The sequence below is a fragment of the Cajanus cajan genome, chromosome 10, assembly GCF_000230855.2.
Source record: "Cajanus cajan strain Asha chromosome 10, NIPB_CcT2T_4, whole genome shotgun sequence".
Taxonomy (NCBI): Eukaryota; Viridiplantae; Streptophyta; class Magnoliopsida; order Fabales; family Fabaceae; genus Cajanus; species Cajanus cajan.
In genome coordinates, this window is record NC_138526.1 from 44,351,399 (window position 1) to 44,374,054 (window position 22,656).

General features: G+C 28.3%; 1 protein-coding gene across 1 annotated transcript; it reads right to left on the minus strand.

The window, feature by feature from the left end:
• Nucleotides 1-567: 567 nt before the first annotated feature.
• On the minus strand, nt 568-2,519 carry LOC109789550 (peroxidase 3). Its single transcript, XM_020348530.3, has 4 exons — nt 2,122-2,519; nt 1,805-1,993; nt 1,500-1,662; nt 568-1,289 (listed from the first exon to the last, which is right to left on the minus strand). Exons 1-4 carry the CDS (start codon nt 2,335-2,337, stop codon nt 874-876), a joined length of 984 nt encoding a protein of 327 aa, XP_020204119.2. The 5' UTR covers nt 2,338-2,519; the 3' UTR covers nt 568-873.
• Nucleotides 2,520-22,656: the final 20,137 nt, after the last annotated feature.

Consider the following 22,656-nt stretch of genomic DNA (forward strand, 5'->3'; position numbering starts at 1 on the left):
CTTTTACTTTTTGTTGAATGGAACATGTATGTTTTTGTTGAATGTAATATTAAACTTATATCTAAACATATAAGTATGTTAAATTGCAAAAGTTTAAACTCAAAATTGGTTATAAAAATAATGATACAAGTATAATAATAGAATAATTTTTACGATCTCATATTATGGGTATCTATCCTTCTATCATTAATAAATATAATAAATATTGTAAAAAAAATTGTTATATAAGTATCATTTCCTATATTTATAGAATATAACTCTAAGTTTTTTTTTTAAAAAAAAATCAGAGCATTTTCTAATAAAAAAAGTAAAGGCTAATCTTTAAAGTATTTACATTTATTCAATGACAGCCACATCTACGAACAAATGTTTTTCTATATTTAAGGACGAAGGATCCAATCCCTTACCATCTTTTAAGGGATAAAGTTATCTATACAAGTCTCCGAGTACCACTTTAGTTAGCAACGGTCAATATTAGATTAGGTTGGTTTAGTGATATTGCCTTGTATACTTCATTCACATTCTCAGTTTGTGTTTTTTGAATAGTTTAAAACAAATAAATAAGCATTCTTCTTCAACTAAAAAAAATGCGTTGAATTGAGAATAACAGTGAAAAAGTACATAAAAAAAAATCCCCCGACTAAACATACATTAACTCTGCTGTGGGTAGCATAAGAAATTCTGCTTCTTATTACATGAGCATGATCAATCAAAACCACCAAAGTTAGAAATAAGAATAACAATGAAACCCACTTATTCCAAAACACTGAACAACCATACCATAGGGTGTCTTTTACATGTAGACACCACATGGCATAGCATAAATAACCAGACCCAAAAAAATAAATCATACCCAACAAGAAGACAAGATTCTTAGCTATTCACAACTGCACAATGCTTCCTTATCTCTCCTTCTGTCCCTGTCTTCACTTTAATTCTTCCCATTTTCTCCATGGAGGTGGCAAACTCGGCAAAGAAATTTTCAAGTGACCCTTGAAGCAATTGTGTCACTTGAGACTTTGTAACGGAGTTTGTCAACAATGCAGCATCTGACTCAAATAGCCCCCTTCTCTTAATCACTTGTCTATAGTAGCCAAGATCAAATGTCTTTCGACTTCCAGGGTCCATCTCAATTTTTGTGGTGTTGTCATTGATGTTCTTGCACTTGAACCTTTTCAGATTTGCAGCATATTCACTGTCTAGTGAAGGGTCTTGATCACCCTTGCCAGTAAAATTGAACAAGCGGTTTGAAAGTGAGGAGCAATGAGACACACCAATTGTGTGAGCACCTGAAACAGTTTCAACTCATGGTGATTACAAGATCAAGAACAATGCGTACTTGATTTTGCTGTGGAATTATTAAAATGCAACACAAAATCTAAATACTAACAACATTCTTATGTTAAAAGCAAACTGGTTATATGCTTAAATCTAAATGATCAGAACAAGATCTTTATTTTTTATCTAAACATCCTTAAAATTTGTTTAATAAATGGTACCAGAGAGAAGGACCAAGTCTTTCAAATCAAGTCCTTGGTTGGCAAAGAGTGTTTGTAGGGTGGTAAAGTTGGAAGATGGAGCAGGAATGCTATTTCTGGCTTCCACCAAGTTAGAGATGACCCCATCTCTTCTACCAGTTGGAACTTTCCAAAAGGGTCCACCCTGAAAGCCAATGTCAGTACTCAGTAATGGCACAAACCAGAAAGTGAATCATGTTTGTTCTTAAAAAGAGTATGTAAAGATAAAGATGAAGCAGAAGTTGTACTTATACTCAAGCTTTTCTCGACAGAAATTGAGTACTTACTGTGGCTACAATAGAGTCCCTAGCAGCCAAAGTTAGTATATCAGCACAAGAGACCACGCCAGGGCATTCAGCTTCAACTAGGCTCTTTATTCTATCAATGAAATCAAAGCCTCTAACTGTGAGATTTGGAGGAGCATTCTTTTCAGCTTGATTGCTTGTTGAGTTCAGAAGGACTGATCCATCACATCCCTGAAAAAAAAAACTCTTTATTTTCCATTGAAAAGTTCTCAAAAACACTTTCTAGTTTATACTTAAACAGACTCATTACTTGTTAAGTAAAAATGAAATGAAAGCATATATAGGAATGATCCACATACCCTTACAAAACAATCATGGAAGTGCATTCTTATTAATGCAGCTGCTAGTGATGGAGCATTGTGGATATGCTCATGAACAAAGTTTAAGATGATTTGCTCAGCTTTTGGGCAACTCTTGGCATAAAAACCAAGCTGAAGTTGAGCATGAGTTGATGCAACTAATGCCAAGAGGCAAAGACTCAACACCTTGAAGCTACTTTGGCTTCTCATTTTCATGTAGCTGTGGTAGAAATCCTAGAAGCTTGAGTGGTTATATATAATATAGTTAATAATCACTCGAATACTTCTTGAAAGAGGCAATTGCATTTCTCGCAGTTTCCAAAACAGTGCTCAATGATTTATAATCCTCAGGTTGATCCACAAGACGCATGACAAATCATAGAGATGGTCCATGCATCTAACTAACATGTGCGGATATGGTGATGCTACATGTAACTTTAGCATCCATTTGCATGTAAATAATTGTATGTAGTCTAATAAAAAATTGATTGTTTGGTTCCGCCCTTAACTAAAAATGATTAGTTTAATAAGCTTATAGGACAAATATGGCGAATTCCATATTAAATTGCTGAATTCTTCGTTACACGTCAATTGATTTTAATTAGTAATCTACAACATACTGAATGTTGCTGCGTTCTTCATACATAGGATGCCATACCAAATCTTCCTATCTTTGAACCATATATTTGTAGCTTTAATCTGCTTGAATATATACTGGTACCATTTTAAACAGGAGCTTAATTTACGTAAAATACTTCTACATACACATGTAGTAGAAATACACCTTGTCGTCACGTTAGATGAATAAGATGATATAGTAAAATAGTTAATCTTATAAGATACTTTATTGTAACAATGTGCGTAAATTAAACACTTTATGTGGCTGCTTAACATATATATATATATATATACTATGAACAAGTATCGGTGGAATATCTCGTAATTCCAATTTATAATATAGTCTTAAAGAAGATAAGCAATTGATGAGTTACCTGCTCCTATACACTGTAAGTTCATTACTTTAATCGCTTCGGACATTGAGCCATCATCGTTCAAAATAAATTAACGGTGGCTACCTGCTGCCACTTATATGGGCCATGACTAAATGTCAATTATATATTGTGAGTAGAGAAAAAGTTGATATGATCTAAATCTCATTATGACTATAAACATACACATCAAAATAGTTAATGATGATAAAGATGGAGACAAATATTTTTGCAAATGATCCCTTTGTGTATGTTAGAGTGGTTCCCACTAATAAACTAGTAAGGAAATGCTTAATGCCTTAACGAATAGGTTTTCATTTTATTATTCTTTTTTTGTGTAGTAAGGTAAAAGAAAGTAGAAACATTCGTTTGATTTACATTTTCTCGTTAGTGTTGTGAACTTGAGATGGCTGTTATCTCACGCCAAGTGTAAGTGAAGTTAACGATTTGCATTATTGTTGTAGTGAATAGTGACCTAAAAAAATTACTATGATAGGCCTTAAAAGAAAAAATAAATATAAAAAAAATACTGGGAAATAGTTGGAGGATATGAAAGCCAATCATGGCTGCTGTTATGGAGGGAATTGCGTGTGCCATGGCTAATAAAACTTCCGTAAATATGTTAAAGAAAGTGCTAAAACATCTTATTTCAAATAATTTTTTATTCTTAGTTAAAATTTATAAAATCTTGAGTGAAACTTATTAAATAAGTGAAATGTATGGTTTTTTTTTATAATAATTTATAATAAATTTTAGTCAGTAATATATAAAAAGTTTGTCTAGAAAATAATGTTAAAGAATGTTTTCACCGATACTTTTCTTGTAGTAAATCATGTGATATGGTCAAAATTCAAAGGGATGTGTATAATGATGAGCTGAACCTCATGGAGTCATGTCAGTGTCACAAGGGAGAATTTTTTGAAGTTATGGAAAATAAGCAATGAACACCAAATTCTGAAATTTAGAGAGATAAAAAGAGAGAAATGTAAGTAAGTTATATAATAAAATGGTAAAAACAAGTATGATAGATATTAACCAAATGTTTTAACTAATATTGTATATAAATTTACACACTATACATTATTTCAATTGACATAGATTTATCATTAAACGCGAGAAGTAATTGGGTTAAAAATTATTTCAGTTTAATCAATAATATCAAATTTGAGTCTTATATATTAATTACATTAAAAATTAGTTTTATAATTTGATTCGGTTTCAAACTGGAAAAATAACTAAAGTGTAAATGTGTAATGGGCCCAGTTTCATGGCATTTTGTCCCATGTTGCATAAAGCAAGAAGGTTAGTTAATTCAAAGCAGATTCCAAATCAAGTGCTTATCGAACGAAGGCAATGTGCTTTTTGTTGAAAAAGTAAAGGCTAGAAACCCCTTAATCATGCAAGGTTTTTGGATCAACCACGTTTTGGGCATTCCATGTAAATCAATGATTGGTCTAAGTGTGGATTAAAAAATGAGCTGGTTTCAAATGCAAGAGCGTCATGACATGAAATCAGGAAAGGAAAAGGGAAAATTGAAGCAAAAGAAAGTCTCATTCGTTAAGCCATGTTTTTCAACTAGTAGGTGGTCGATATTAGCTTGCAGTTTAATATTCCCCTGCTCTTATAATACTCATCTATTCGAGCTTCCTAATTCAAGGTTTCCTATTTTATAATGTTATTTAACAATGTCACAACAAAGAAAACATACAGAAATACCAATATATCATTGGTCTTGTTGAATCTGAATTTAGATTTATTTTTGAGTAAGGTATGAGTCTCGCGTTTTAATTTTGTAAAAAGAAAATATGATTGAGAAAAGATACGCTGTTAGGAATAATAAGTCATTTTTTTCCAGAAATTAATTACCAATAAGTTAATAAATATTTTCTAATAAGATGATATACTAAATAAAATAAAGATAATCTATACTAATAAGTCCATTTTTATTTTTCCTAATTTATCCTTAATATCAATTTCTAATAATTGCTCAAATTACTGGAAGAACTATTTGTTATTTTCTCTTGTAACACTATACATTTTTGTTAATTATTGTGTTTTTATCAATAACTATGTGTTATATAGTTTTGAGATTTGTTGTTAAGGAACTTTGAAAATTAAGGAATTTCTGAAGAGTTTTAAAGTGTTTAGAGAATTTCTTTAGATAGAGGTCCGATTTGACCATGTGAGGAAGTATATAAGATTTTCTTTGAGACTCAGAAAACTTTAAAGAGAAGTTAAAGAAAAACACTCTAAAATCAATGAGTTTTCTCAACATCTTTAAATCTTCTCTTGAGAGGTTGATTCTTTTTCCAAAGTTTTGATTAGTTGTGCTTGTTGATTCTGATCTTTAGAATCATGAATTTTAGTTGTTGAGTCGTGCAAAGTTTCCTAGAGAAGCTTGAAACTACTTTCTCCTCCTCTCTTCCTCTTTTGATGTAAAGGAAGCTATAATTGATTTATGGTCGAATTGTTGAGTTGTAAGTGTATTGGATTCTTTAAATTCACGGTTGTGTTGATGAATTCGAAGGTGGAGATTGTGTATTGTGCATGTTGAAAGTTTTTGGCGTTATTGTATATGGTGGAGGTGAAAGGCATGATTTGATCTTAATAATTGTTGCATGTTGATATTCTGAGTGGATTTGAGTTGTTGATGATGTATATGTTTGATTTGTTGCAATGCATGTTGAGTTCCTGATTTTTAGGTGAAGGGAGGGCCAATTTGTGAGTCTAGTAAGTGTATAACTCCTTTTAGCACTAGGTGTGCCTTCAAGGTGTCGAGCATGACTTGAATCAAGGGGCCTCTGTCTCACTCTCGTCGGGTGCAAGATTGGTGGTGTTAAGGGTAAAGAGAGAAAATTGTCTCTGGTTGAATCACGTCGGACATGGGTTGAATGGCGTCGAGCGTGAGGTAAAAGAATTGCCTCTGTTTGAACTGATGTTAGGGTTTCAACCATAAGGAAAGAGACTCATTTCTATCTAAAATAGGGTTGAGCGTGGACTTTGTCATGCCAAGCATGAGGATTCAGGGGTTCCTACCTCATCCACGTCGAGCACGGGTTGAATGGCATTGGACGTGGGCGAGGAAGAGAGCTTCCTACCTTGATGGCATCATGCGCAAGGTGAATAGCATCGAGTGTGGTATGCTTTGTAAAGTTTAGTTTTTAATCGATGATATGGTTAACATGGATAAGTTAGATGAATCTATTACATATTATATGTTGATAGGTGGAATTTGTTCTATGTATCTAGGATGATATATATAGATGCTTATACTATTGAATTGTTGAGGTGTGATACTGAGAATGTTTTAGGTATTTAGGCATGATATGTCGAACACTATTGAACTATTGAGGCATTGATACTAAGAGTGCTTTAGGCATGGTTGTTGATTGATTTAGGACTACAAGAGAGGATGTTTTTGAAAGTTGGATATTCCATTATGAGAATATTGGTGTGGTACTCTATGAGTCCAGTTGTTTGAAAACTCTCATTGAGTAGGCATTGTCTCTTGGAGTGGGTTGTTGAGTCTCATCTAGGTTCTTAGTTAATGTTGAGTAAGGTATGAAGTCAAGGGTTAAACCTTAACTAATTACTATAGATGTGTGTGACATCGTGAGCATAGTTAGCAGATTGTACTCATAAGTGTCTTGGTTAAAACATGTCAATGTTGTGGCAGACTCATACAAGTGATTTTATATCTGACGGTGGTACTAGGCTTTCCTAATCTAAGTGACAACATCCAAGGATATTAATGTGGTGCTTTATGAGCCTAATTGTTGGAAACTCTCCTTGAGTAGGCATTGTCTTTTGGAATGGGTTGTTGACTCTCCTCTAAATTTTTAGTCAATGTTGAGTAAGGAATGAAGTTGAAGATTAAACTTTAACGGATTATTGGAGAGGTGCGTGGTAGCACGAGGATAGTTAATAGGTTGTACTCATAGGTGACTTGGTTAATGCATATCAATGTCACGACAGACCTATACCCAAGCTATACTATACTTAATGGTGGTATTGAATTTTCCTATTCTAAGTGGAGACATTCAATAAATCATGTTGTTCGAGATTGATATTCCAATCGTGTTGGGATACAAAAAACACACACGTATTTTAATGATTGAGAGACCTTTTAGGTGATGACCAAAAATAAAATTGTGAGGGCTTAAGTCCAAAGCGAACAATATTTCATCATTGTGGAGTTGTGTGTGAAATAGCCTTATTAAAATAACAAAGTTATAACCCTTATAAAACACTCCCTCAAACAAATACCATAAAATAACCCTAATAGTGATATCAGAGCCGCAAGTTGAATTCAGTGACAACTAATAAGTTATAACTAAAAAGTGATAAGTGATAATGTGATATACAAAGAAAAATTTTGCTACATAAAACGTTAAGTCCCTTATTTGAGGGGAGGATTATTGGAATACAAACAAGGTCTCATATTGATAAAATAAAAGAAAATATAACAACTTATAAAACACACACAATACACATACTCTAATGATTAAGAGGCCTTTTGGATGATAATCAAAAGCAAAATCATGAGGGCTTAGGCTCAAAGCAGATAATATCTCACCATTATGAAGTTGCGTGTAAAATAACCTTTTAAAAATAACAAAGTTATAACCCTTATAAAATATTTCCTCAGACAAATATCATAAAATAACTTGATTGTTGATCTAGTAGGTATAAAAAGATTGTGTTGATTTGATAGGGTCAAGTCATATAGACTGTTCACCTTTATTGTAGGATATCTTTGTAGATGAATGCGTGACAATTCATGTAGTTGAGTTGTGGTGCATATGATGTGGTGATTTTGGTGTTGTTTATATGTTGTATGGTTTGATTGTTGAATAACATTGGTGTGGTGTAAATTGATATATTGGTACATAATCAAGGTGTCTACCTTTGTGAGGTGTTGAATGTCATGTTGATGTGTTTGTTGTATTGATATGTTGTATATCATAATTTGCTTTGAGTTATATGGTTTACATGTTGGTGATTAGTATATATATATTTACTTCAATACTTGTATTATGTTATATTCTTTTATATATTAGCTTAAAATTGCATCTTTATTTGTGATTGAACTACAACAATCTTGTTTTCATAAAAGTAAAGCAAGATTAGGCTGAAGACTTTTGGAACGTTAGGAACCATGTTGTTGACATATAGTTTTACGCTATTTTTAGTGGTTATTTTGTTATAGTTGCTTAACTAGCAACTTAGTGTTTATATTTTATAGTGTTGGATTATTATACATGTGTTTATATATATTTATAGTTATTTTCTTTTTAGTTATACTTATATATAAATATATATATATAGGCTAAAAACTTATTTTAGTCCCTTATAATAATTGTTTGTTTCAATTTAGTCCCACTTTTATTTTTTGTCTTAATTTGGTCCTTAATAAATTAATTGGTTGCAATGTCGGACTTCCGTCCAAATTATTTAGACAGAGTTAACTATTGGCCACGTGGATGCCACGTGTAAGCTACGTAGATGCCACGTGGAAGCTACATACATGCCACGTGGATGTCAAATTTTGTCATGCATTTGGAACCAGAACTGCCCGTTCTGAAACCGGAACGGCCCGTTCCGGTTGCACTCATGGTGTGTAAATTTTGCATCTAGAACGACCCGTTCCAGATGCATTATTTAACACCAACGTGTGCACCAGAACGGGTCATTCTGTGACCAGAACGGGCCGTTCTGGCTTCCAAAACGGGCCGTTCCAGAACGGTAACCAACATAGTGCACTAGTGTGGTTCAAAAATCAATAGCAAACCATTTACACATACACAATTTTTTTATCTAAAAAATAATATATTTTAAAAAATAAAAATTATATTTTAATATATATATATATATATATATATATATATTTAAATTATCGTATGTATAAAATATAAATTTCGAAAAGTTATTCATTTATATGATATTTGACAAACTTTTGTACTTTCTATTTATTGTTTATGTTGATTAAAAAAATTAAAATTGTAAAAAGGCTTAAATATGTTTTTAGTCCCTCAAATTTAAGATAAATTTGTTTTTGGTCCCTCAAATTTAAAACTGTTGTTTTTAGTCCCTGTAATTTTCAAAAATCTTATTTTAGTCTCTTAGGTCACCAATAACTTATTTAAAAGTGACTAATTAAGACAGTTATGCAATATCATCCAGATTTAATGTGATATTTTCACTAATAGGGACACCAATAGGTAGATTTTATGCAATAATGTTTGATAAATTTCTTAACAAAATTTGAATATAAGGACTAAATTAAGATTTTTTGAAATTACAAGGACTAAAAATAACAATTTTAAATTTGAGGGATCAAAAATAAATTTACCCTAAATTTGAGGGACTAAAAACATATTTAAACCTTGTAAAAATTTATATCACATATTAAAAACATCTTTATATGATAAATAAATTAAACTTAATTTTTATAATATTTAACATATTTATTTATATGTTTTTATTACTGTTAAATTATTATTAAGTAAGTTTTTAAGATTGTTATGTAACTAAACATTTTAAAAAATGTCTATGACAAATAAATATATAATATTTATAACATGTATTTTTAACAAAAATTAGGTTTAAATCTGTTAAATTATAATATGACATAATCTGATCTAGTTTATTTTCATCCTTAATTATAATTGTAGATATAAAAACTTGTTAAAAATAACTATAATATATATTTATACTTTGAAAAATTATATATAAAATTTTTAATATTACAAATATATGAATAAGTATTGTCATCACGATCTAAAATTTATGAATATAATCATTAACGGTATGTGTGAGATTCTGGAACCAGAACGGGTGGTTTTGGTTCCAAATGCATGACAAAAATTTGAAATCCACGTGGCATTTACGTAGCTTTCACGTGGCATCCACGTGGCCAATAGCTAACTCCGTCTAAATAATTTAGACGGAAGTCCGACATTATAACCAATTAATTTATTATGGACCAAATTGAGACAAAAAATAAAAGTAAAATTAAATTGAAACAAACAATTATTATAAGGGACAAAAATAGGTTTTTAACTGTATATATATATTATATTACACATATCTAAATATTGTGTTTATATTAATCCTAGGTAATTAACTATTGTTGATCTGTTAATGTATTGATTATGATAGACAGTTGCATCTTTGCTTTTTTTTTTTTCACAGATAATAAGATTTATAATTTTTTCTCTCTATTGTATTAGTAACATGAGGTACCGCAAAATAAAATAATAAAAAGAAATCCTTAATTAAAAAGAAAGAGAATAATTGCTTTTTAGCACAAGTTGTGGAGAGATGAAGCTTATTCCATTGTTTTTATGTTTCATATTTTTGTTAGGAACTATAAAGGTGTCGGCAGCTGGGTGAAGCCACCAATGTCCTTGTGCTGTTGTGCAATGCCTGTCTGTGCCCCAATATTATATGTAAAATAATAATCGTTGAAATTCTGTAAATATGTAAAGACTAAAAATATTCATAAATAAAAAAAGACTGTCGTTTTCTGAATGACCAACACCATAGGAAAAAAGTACCCTAGCTACTTTCATAATACACATCCTCTTTCCAGCATGTATCAAACAACTTAACTTCTATTTTCCATAATTAGTTTAAAAGTTTAATTACGATGTTTGATAAAGCTTTAATTTAATTTTTTTTCAATAAATATTAAAAAAAAGAAATATATTTAAAAATAAATTATTTTTCTTATAAATTAAAATTAATTTATGACCTTCAATTTTTATAAAAAAATTCTCATTTAATTTCTTTAAAATTGGATGTATAAGTTGATTTTAATTTATGAAATAATTTTTATTTTTTTCTTATGGGTACTTAATGAAAAATATAGCTAAAGTAGATCAAACAATTTTATTTTATTAACTTGTAGATATTAATTACTTTACTTAATTTATCGCTCATCATGACTCTTTAAGTTTTTGGTAAAGTTTGTTTAAACATATTAGACTGATTTTGGTAAAGTACGTGAAGAGTCTTGTTTACAAATAAATAATTATTAGTATTTTAATATGTGTAATGTATAAGTATGTTTATTATTATATAATTAAAATTTATAATAAATTATATATAAAAATAAATATTATATTTTAATATATAAATTATATTTAAAATTTATAATAAATAATTAATATAGTAGCATAATATTATTTTTATTTATTAATAATTTATTTTTTAAAAATATTAAAATTTAATTTATAAATAATTATAATAAATAAAAATCGAATTAGATAAGTTAAAAAAATTTCTAAAAATCCTTTCATCAAACAAAAATTCATTATAAAAAAAAACCTTTTACGCATGATAGAGATTCGTATTTAATGAAACAATACGATCTTTCGATATGAAATAATACAAATTTCAATAAATAAAAAATGCAACTCTTTATGTTTTACAAATTTCTTCCGGTCAAAATGATCCTCTATTAAAAGAGTTCAAAACCTTATTTTCAGAAGCTCTTATATTAACTTCTTTAATATTTATTTTTAAACTCGTATTTAACTTGTGAAATTTTTTTAAAAGTACTTATGAAAAAATTAGCCCAAAATGCCCTTAATTAACTAGTTTATTAACATCCAAACTTTTTTATTTCTAATTGTTCCGGTTTATAGCTTCTTCTAGAAAGATCTAGTAGTTGTCTAAATCCAGAAAACTCAATGAGTGTAAAAATTAACTTTCTCTTAGACTTAAGAATGCATATATACAATAAGATGATATCATGGACATAAATCATTTATTTCTTCCTATGATCCCATAAATAATGTTGTATCATTATTGTCATTAATACGCCTGTAAATATTAACATTTATAATCATTATTGCATCTTCCATAAATCATGATGTCGTATCTCAATTACTCATGAGAGATGGTTTGAAAATCGACCGAGTCTTGTTATAAAACATATTTAACAAATTGGTTGACCATTAATCAAGGAATTTGTTCGATTGACTCGATCAATAAGAGATCGATATAATACACAATGTTTCAGATTTGAGTGTTAAAGACATGAAAAGTCTAAGTATTTAAACTACTTAGTCACTCAACGATCAATACAATACACTAACTAATCTTCAAAATTGTTGCTAGTTTATATTTCAACTATGACTTTAAAATAACTTATAAATTTAAAAAAAAATAGTTTAAATAGAGCGTAAAAAATGACTTGACCAAAAAAATTATTATAATAGCTTAACGGATTAGGTTAAGAAAATATATTTAAAAAGAATTGATTTAATTTGATCCGATATGATGGATGAATGAGACTAAAGCAAGCTAATAATTTTGAAGCTTGAAATCTATCAAACTTATTTGATCCAATATTATTTTTATTTTTCTTTATAAAATTTAAATGAAAAAAAGTTAATTTAATTTCATCTAACGTAGGACCAAGATGTGAGGCCAAATAAGTGAATCGTATAAAATTGAGGTCAATCCAAATATGCATGTGCATGAATTTCGTGCAACAGCGATAAATAAATGATGTTGATGGATGAGCATGAGTATGGTTCCTTGGTGCTGTAGTAGCCAAAGTTTTCACAGTAAGTGGCTGATTGAGGGACCATTATGTCAAGTGATTAGGAGACCCTTCAAATACTCAATTACGTGTAAGTGTTATGATTCTTTGTCTCGGGGTACACTCATAATTCCCACCACAGCCTGGCACTTTGAAAAGTTAAAGAACAGAGAGACCAAATATGGCTCCAATATATAGTAGTATATGGTAAACCATTGTTTCAAAATGATGTAGTGAATGTAATTAAAGGCACACATTCTTTTGGCTCTAATGAAGAAGCTTGAGAATCAGAATTTGGCAGCCAAATATTGTTGCTAAATTCACAAGTATGCGATGCAACCAATCATATAATGCGCATTGCTTCCAAAGTTAGAATCACGACTCTATCCATTTTCAGCACAAGGTAACGCCAATCATCAGTTTGTGTTATGGCCCAGAAAATTGACACCAGTCTTAGGGCCAACTCATACACTTTTACCCATAAAATTCAAAAACAAAGGTTTTTTTTTTTGGTAAAGATATAAAAAATTACAAAGATTATCGCAACAAGGATTGAATATAGGTCCTCATACTTCTAACTATTTTAATTCCTCTCCACTCAATCACTAAACTAATCCTAGTGGTTAAAAAAACCAAGAGGTTAAACTATATCACGTCCTCATATTTTTTTTCTTCTCTAAATTATATATTTAATCCCTTTATTTTTATTAATTTATAATTTTGGTCCTTTTATTTTAAAATAAAATATTTGATTTCTTTAATTTTAAAAATATGAAATTTTAGTTCTCTCATCAAATTATGCAAATAAGATTTATTAATAAAATAAATACTTATTAATTGTTAAATATATATATATATATATATATATATATATATAAACAAAGATTTTTTTATATATTATTTCTTAATTTTTATCACGTCACTAAATATCATATTATTTAAGTGGTTACAGGTAACTGAATAACGTCAAAATTAACGAACTTTAAATTGAGAGTAAGACCAAAATTTTATATTTTTAAAATATAAAGACTAAATGTCTCTATTTTAAAATAGAATCATAATTGAGAATTAATAAAAATAAATGACCTAAAAGTGTAATATTTAACTTTTTCTTTAGTTATGTCCCGATATTTTAACATATAAATATGATATAATTTTTTATAATATTAATAGTTTTTAGTTGCAATTTTATTGTTGATTAAAAAGTAAACAATTTAACTATGTATGAAAAATACCTGTTTGTTTAGAATAATTTTTTGCTTACCAACATTTTTCAACAGAATGAAATAAAACTTATCCTTTGGCCAACAGCATACTTAAGTAGTGATTAACTTGTGAACATAATAGAACAAATAATTTTTTAGTTCACTCTTTTTCTTTATTCTGTTTCATTATTTAGATTCATCAATTATTGAATAAAATCCGTACTCTTTTTTTTTTCTGTCTTCTCCGATAATTTTTTTTTTTTTTTGTACTAACCTGCATACTTTTCTCAAACTATGATTCAGGCTGTAAAGTTGGACAAAGGGTTTTGCCAGCCAAAGTGTAGGATGGAACATAACGGAATGTCCCCCAACAAAGACAGATACCAATAAAACTTAGAAGAAAAATTCTGATTTAAATAAATATTTAATTTCATTCTAATTAAGAAACTTGGATATCACTCTAGAAATTCTGATTAACTAAATTTAACTGCATCTTGATAAAGGTAAGGATGCCTTTGGATGTGGCCATTTCATTTTTGCAAAGTCTCAATGCTTAGAAAATTGGTTGAAATTTTTGCTAAGTTTGAGTTCAATTGTTAACTGTTAAGTATCTTTGGAACGAGGACTTTATAATTATAGCTGCTAAGAAAAAACTTATGAAGAAGGCAACTTCAATATTCCCGCCAAGATTAATTAGTCCATCTAAACTTTTTAGACCCAAAAGACGTATAAAAGATGTTAGGATATAAACAAGTCTCACATCAATAATATAAGAGAAAAATAATAATTTATAAAACACACACATACTCTAATGTTAGAGAGATTTTTTAGGTGATGATTAAAAGTAAAATCGTGAGAGTTTAGTTCCTTTATTTGAGGGGAGAATTGTTGGGATACAAACAAGTCCCACATATATAATATAAGAGAAAAAATAACAACTTATAAAGCACACACATACTCTAATGTTAGAGACCCTTTTTAGGTGCTGACCAAAAATAAAACTGTGAGGGCTTAAGCTCAAAGCGGACAATATCTCATCATTGTAGAGTTGTGTGTAATAACCTTATAAAAATAACCTTCATAAAATATCCTCTCAACCGAATACTATAAAATAACTCCAACAAAAGAGTGGTTGATTTCTATTTTCAAAAATAATTTTAACACCAAAAACTAGAAGAAGAAAAAATTATTTGATGGACGAAAACAATTTTGTCTTGCTTTGTTTAACATTTTTCTGGGTTGTCTTCCAAAAACTTAATAAACTATAAATTGATTGATTAGTAAAGTGAAATTGTTTTAAAAAAAAAAAAACATTAGTATATATAAGGATTTTATGTTAGCTAATAAAATTGAATCCTACAATATTGATTACATGACCAACATAGATATTATCAATGTAGAATAAAATTGAGTTTCTACGTGGGTTAAATTTTAATGGATAAAATTTTGAAATCTTTACACCCAACAGCCACCCACCACCTCCTCCAACACCCATGCACCATTAAATATCATGATTGTTTCAAATAAAAAATTGTCTATAAAAAAATGTAAGCCAATTACTACGAATGAATAGTAAATATATATATGTATATATATATATCATGATTATTTCAAGTGAAAAATGCCTATAATTTATTAAAAAAAATTAAATAGAGTTTAATTACTGTGAGAGAATGGTAAAAAAAAAAAAATCAGTTGCTTAATTTGTGGCTACAATTATACGTGCCCATAATTCCAATTTGGAGTAGTAGATCAAGTTGTTTAATCTTACGAGCTGTAAAATCTTATATCATATAAATGCTTAATCGTAAAGTAAAAGTTTTAGTATAATCAAAATATATATGGTTTTCAAGCAGTCAAAATTTCCAAGTGTTGCAATAATAATATATTGTGATGGCTTGAGATTCCAAGAACTTGTTTATGTGTAACCCTGAAATGGAGTGGTTTAATGTGGAGCATAGTACATTAATTATTATATGGGACAATAACAAGGAAACAAGATAGGTAGCTTCTCTAGGACCTTGATCTATTTTGTAAAGAGCTAAAGTCAATTGAATGGAGCTTAAACTACAGAGTGGCAATAAGGTCATCATTCTAGTAATAGTACCCTTTTATGTTACGTGCTAGCTTTGTCCCTTTCCTCCACTATAAATGTCTTTCACCTTTTAGTTGGAGGCCTACTCACCCTTTATCACATCAAATGACAAAAAAATAATTTAAACATATACAGAATATATCAAATGAATTTTTATATCAATTTATAATTTATTAAAATAATGTTTTAAAGATAATGTGCGTATTTATTTTTATTAAGATTAACAATATAAAATATTAATTTCTTTCATTAGAGATATGGTTGAAAGAATAAAATATAATATATATACTATGGTTCATTGAAATAATTTATTGAATACTTCCTTTAGATTATATCTTAACATGATTTACATATTATTCATTTTATAAAATATGAGAATTGTAAAATGTATTTTAAGTAATATGGGTGATTGTTAATAGAATGCACTTCTTTTGTCTCATAATAAGTGTTATATTAATTTATCCTAAAATAAATATTATGTTACTTTTTTAATATAGTATTAGTTACATTTTTTTATATCCCTAATAGTATTATGTACTAAAGTGGTTATTGTATTACATTATTCTGCTAAAAAAATTAACTATAAGATTATATTTGAAAAATTACTATTTTCTTTTATCTATTTATTAACTTTTCTTGATTTGTTTAAAATAACACTTGTTATGGGATGAAGAAAGTATAATGAATATTAGTAGTATAATGTTGTCCACACTTCCTCTACCTTTTTTTTTATTTGCTCTGTCCCTTTTTAATCTAGATTTTTAGTAAAATTTTGTTTTTATTTACTTATCATTTTCAAATTTCAAGATAACACCAATTACTATATTATCAATTATATCCTTATATCTTACCTAACTTTTAATTAATTTACATATGAGAAACAATATGAATTTATTATGAAGCAAAAATAAAAGGAGGGTATAATAATAAACATTAAAATCATTATACGAAAAATAGAAAAATTTATTACACTTCTTAATTTATGTTAAACAACCTTAAACAACTAATATAAATATATATAAAAAAAACAGAGATAATATTTTATGTTCATCTGTTATTATTTATTACTAATCATTTATTATATTTTGTTTTGCACATTATAAGAATGATTGTGTCATTACATGATTTCTAAAAAAAAATTAGTTTTTCTATTTTATTTTTTATTAGTCAATAAATGATGCGTTTGTAATAGATTTAATTTTCTTAATCCCAATCAATGCATTTGTAGCATTTGAAGGTTTATTTTTTTATATATATAATTTTGTCTTATATAAGTGTTTATTTCCTATAATTTCATATTAATTCTATTACGGTGCCTATCATTCTCTTTGTTAGATTTGACGACAAACCTGACAATGAAAATCAAAGTGAAGCAAAATAATTTGCAAGAAAAAAATTTGAAAAGAAAAATATTAAGAATGATGAAAAGCAAAACACCTGCGACCAAAAAGTTATTTAAGCTTTAATAATATATTTTCCTTCGATAAATATTATATAAGAAATAGTTATATGTTTATTTCAATATTATAATACTTGTGTTGAAGTATATTCTACATTTTAAATTTGATTTATTTTAAAATATATTTTTAATATGTGTATGTATGTTTAGTTTAGCATTAAATTTTGTAATATTTAATTTTTATTTAATAGTATATATATATATGTATATATATATATATATATTCTAGAGTCTAACTCAGTTACCTAAGTAATGTGTATGAGTTTATAAATTTTTTTATATCAAGTTCATCCTATGGAAAAACAAGATGAAAAAATTATACGTTTAATAAGTTAATTTGAATTCATTTAATAAATATATTGTAGTTAATAAATAAAATATTTAATACCATTAAAAAATTTTTTTTTTTTTATATATTCATATAGAGAATAAATTAATTACTACATTAAAATTTATATTTAAGTATTTTTTAATTTAGAGTAAAAAAAAAAGAAGGCAATAAATTTCATCATAAACTAAAATTAGTTTATGTATAAATTAATTTATAGAAACCCTTTCATATTAACTTTTTCAAAAATTTATTTTTCATTTATACATAAATTAATTTTAGCTTATAAAGAATTTTATTTTTATTTTTTTCTTGATTTTTATCTTAAAATTGTTCATTCAAAAGTTTATTTAAACACCTTATCTATATAATAAGAAATATAAAAAATCATATAAGTGAACATGCCACATATGCATTTTTTTTTCTTCAATAATTCTGTTTGCTTTCTTTGTACTTATACCTCTATACTTGCAGGTTAATGCTGCTGCTGTTGTTGGAATTGCATCAATCACGACACTCGTATGTAACACACTTGTTGTATTCATTTTCTATTATATACTTGCTGTGTTTTAAGATAACTCCTTAATCACTCACAACTAGCAGTAACATGATTGACCCCGAGTTCATGCATAATGGTTAGAATAAATCTTCTCTTTTTTGGCTGATAAGAAATCTTTATATATATTATGCAGGTTTCTCGCCAGTTTCACTAGCATATATACATATAGAATTACCCAAAATCCCATTATTTTCACATTTATAAAGCTTTTAAGTTATATTCTCTTTGTTTATCCTTTTAGTCTTATCTTGCATTTGACACAAAGGTAAAATATGACACAAGTTATAGATGATAAAAATAAGACATATGCCAATATCATGGTATGATAATTGGGTTGAAGTTCAATTATAACTTAATTGTATTAGAGAGAAAGATCTGCGCTACAACAGAGAACAATATGAAGAGAGAAAAGAAATATTGATCGTACTTTGAATACACATAAATTATGTTATTTATAGTCTATTAACAATGAGTAGTTAATACTAAAAGTTTTTATTTATAATTTGAATATTAAATTATAATGGGAGGTACCATTTTACCTAACTAAAGATTATCAATTAAGTTTCCGATCAAAAATTAAAATACAAGATTAATAGATATTTTGTAAATATAACATGTTTACAAAATAAATAGTCCTTGCTTTTATATTATTTGAAAATAAAACATCATACTCCATTGTTCCTTGCAAAGATCTCATTATTATCTTTGCTACAACTAATTGTGATTTCCTTGGATCATCCATAAACATGCTAATTAATTCAACTCCACAATATATATGTAGGATCTACTATTATAAAGATACTTCTTCTTCAACAAGTGTTGTTGAACTGTTGACTGTCATGTTAAATCTTTTCAAAAATTTCATCTGCATATTCCCTTTGATGTAAAACTATTCCATCTAATGTACTAATAAATTTCATACCAAGGAAGTAATTCAAACTTCCTATAATTATCATTTCAAACTAAGTTTCCATGAGGCCATGATCTTTAAATTCCTCAATTTCTTTAGAATTAGAATTACTACCATTAACCAATAAATCATCAGTAAAAAGGCAGAATAAAAACAATTTGGACCCTCCATTCATCTGACATAAATACCACGTTTCACTAAACACTTGCTAAATTTGAGTTGAAGTAAAAACGAGTTGATACTTTAATTCCCAGCTTAAAGGGCTTGTTTTAGGTCATAATTATCCAAAAAAAGAAAAAAATCTAGATGACTCATTATTGGCTTCCTCCCTAACCACACCTCCTTGGCACTAACTCATCTAGTCTCTTGGACATCTGCCAAACACATATAATGCAGTGGAAACAATTGTACCCAAAATGAGCTTGGCAACCACTTAGACATTACCACTAAGGGCACCAAGTTGCTTAGGCATTATCACACAGGCACCAAACCGCTTAGACATTGACATACAAGCAACACACACTAACATAGCACCACCCCACATTGATTCTCCTTTAGCATACTCCTTGTCATGTCAAGCATCCTTTAATTTCTCACGTTGTAATTGTCACTTTAAATCTTTAAAAGGTTTCAAGTGTCTCCTTCTTAGTTTTAATTAGATACAACTGGGTTGTTCTACTAAATTCACCAACAAATGATATGAAGTATCGATTACCTCCAAATAAAGACACCTCAAATGTAAGAATGCACCATTGTCAACAAGTTTGTTGCTCTTATTGGCAAGCGTGATTTGAAAGAATTGAGGTTGTTTGCCAACCAAAGACACTTCACATATCTTTTTTGGTACATTAATTACAAGGAGTCCATCAATCATTTGTTTGGATCTAAGTTGAATCACATTTCTAAAATTTAGATGTTCAAACTTTAAGTGCCAAAACCAGTACTCTTCGTCTGATTCAGTAGCCTTCATGTTGATTTGAAAGGTCCTAGTTTTTTAAATAGGAACCTTTAAAATCAACCCTTTGAGCAGAATTAAACATCACAAAATCATTTTTCATAACAACAGAAAACCTTTCTCAATCAATTGTCCAATACTCAAAAGCTTGTATTTCATCCATGGTACATATAGCACTTTCTCAATAGGTGCTAATTATTCACCTTTTCTTTTAATCACAATGTTGTCAACACCTTCTGCACTTGATGTTCTATCATTTACAAATTGAACTTTGCTTCTTCTTCAAGTATCAAGATCATTCAACCATTCTTTGTGATTAGTCATATGGTTCAAACAACTAGTATCAAGGTACTGGAACTCATATTGTAAAAAATCTCCCTGGTAGGCCATGTATGCGTCATCATCTCTTCTTTTTTTTTTTTGTCTACCTTTGCCAAATCGACATTCATCTGGAAAATGGCCCCACTTTTTTTTGACAATTAAAGCACTGCACTTTTCTTTTATTGAAGCTTTTTCTTACCTTTTGTGGTTTTGGCATAGTCTCCTCACATTTTAATTTGAGGATTCAATCTTGTCATCATCCTTCAATCTATCTTAATTATGTTGGAAATATTTTGTGAAAAATGTAGAAAAGTTAGATCTTGCATACAAATTAAAATTAAAATTGAAAATAAAAAATTATCATAAAAATTCATAGAAAATAATACCTATATATAGACTTATAATCAATTTAACAAATTTCATCTACTAACAAAAACAAAATATAAAAGATAAAGTTGTAATAATAAAAAATATTCTATCTAAAATTTATTCAAAATTTAAATAAAAGAAAATCTCATAAATATAACACTCCACTTTGAGATTTATCATGATTATAAAAAATTTTAGTTTCATGAATTCCAAAACTTGATTTATGAGACATCATGTCAACAAATTGTTGCACATCGATTTCTTGAATTAAATCGTTATCATAATCATGTAATTTAACTCTTTCTTTTGTCTTTAAATATCTCTTGTTAGAATTTGTCATTTCAAATACATCTTGCATAAAAAATGTAACCAAATCTTGCATGTTAAACATTACTCTTATCAATTTTAGCAATAAAATCATGATCTTCAGCTAAATCAAATTTCAAATAAAAATTATTTTTGATCATCTGAATCTTTGCAATCTCTAAATCATGTTCATCTATGATAAAATAATAATATTCTTTGAAAGAGACTTCATATTCATTCTTTAACCTTTGTGGAAAACTAAGAAGATTTTGATAAAGAAAGTGTTTCTTTTCTATTAGCTTGCACAATTTTACCATTTTTCATCTTGACTTTCAATTCAATCGATTTGTTAAGTATCCAATTCATGTGAATTGAATTCTTGAGATGCCATAAATAAATACTCATCTTTATCATTTTTTTCTTCAATCACATTTCTCTATTTTTTAGTTGTTGTTCAAACGGATTCTTTTTTAATATGTAATACTTTTCATTATAGCCATTTTTATTGCAAAAATTATAGTGAGAAAAGGTTTATCTTTAAGTCAACAATCTTCTTCAACATGATTGGTTCTTTGGCAACAAGAACAAGGCAAAAAAAATTCCTTTTCTCAAATAACCTTCAACTTTTCCTTTGTTATTGAAAGTTTGTGACTTTCCAAAATTCCTTCCATTGTGCTTTGCTCGAAAGGCACCTTCAATAACTTCATTGCTTCTAATCGAGACTCTTTGCTCTTGTGAATGAAGCTTGTTTGTCAATCAATTCAATAATTGTGAGAGTTTGCAAATCACAATACTCTTCAATTGCAGAAATCTTAGCTTCAAATCTTTTAGACACCAAAACCATGATTTTTTTGACAACCTTATGATGTTTCACTAATAAGTCACATTTGGTTCACAATATCCATTAACTTACTAGAATAATTTTTGACAGAGTCATTATCCTTCCTTTTCATCAATTCAAATTCTCTCATTAATTCAAATTCTCTCTTCAATGTGAGAAAACCTAACAGATTTGGCTCAGCTATTGCCTTTAAATTCATCTTGAATCTTGTCCAACACCTGTTTAGGGATTTCCAAGTCCATCATTTTAGTAAAATTATGATTTGCATGTCACGCATGCAGACAAGTGGTGGCGTTATCTTTCTTTAACTTCTTCTCATAAGCTTTGATTTGTATAATGGTTAGATTTTCTCTTAAAGGTGGTGGATCAGCTTTAGAAATTACAACTTTTCATAAATCTTGAAATCCTAAATATGATAATTTTCATCATTAAACATTGAAATTACAGGTGAATTGGTGAAAGTAGACATCCTTGCACCAAAATTACTTGAACAATAAATCATTTAATTTAGCACTTAATTTCACTATGTTTAGCATTCAATAAAAAGAAATTCAATAAAAAAATTCTCACAGCTCGTAAGAAGCAAACTCTTAATACCATTGTTGAAAATATTTTATAAAAAATGTAGAATAATTGGATATTGCA

Bases quoted from the DNA above. Each gene is read 5' to 3' on its own strand.
- LOC109789550 (XM_020348530.3), bottom strand. From the start codon at position 2,337: ATGAAAATGAGAAGCCAAAGTAGCTTCAAGGTGTTGAGTCTTTGCCTC. The intron at 1,663-1,804 runs GTAAGTACTCAA...ATTGGCTTTCAG, and splicing joins GGGACTCTATTGTAGCCACA to GGTGGACCCTTTTGGAAAGT. The intron at 1,290-1,499 runs GTACCATTTATT...AAACTGTTTCAG, and splicing joins AGACTTGGTCCTTCTCTCTG to GTGCTCACACAATTGGTGTG.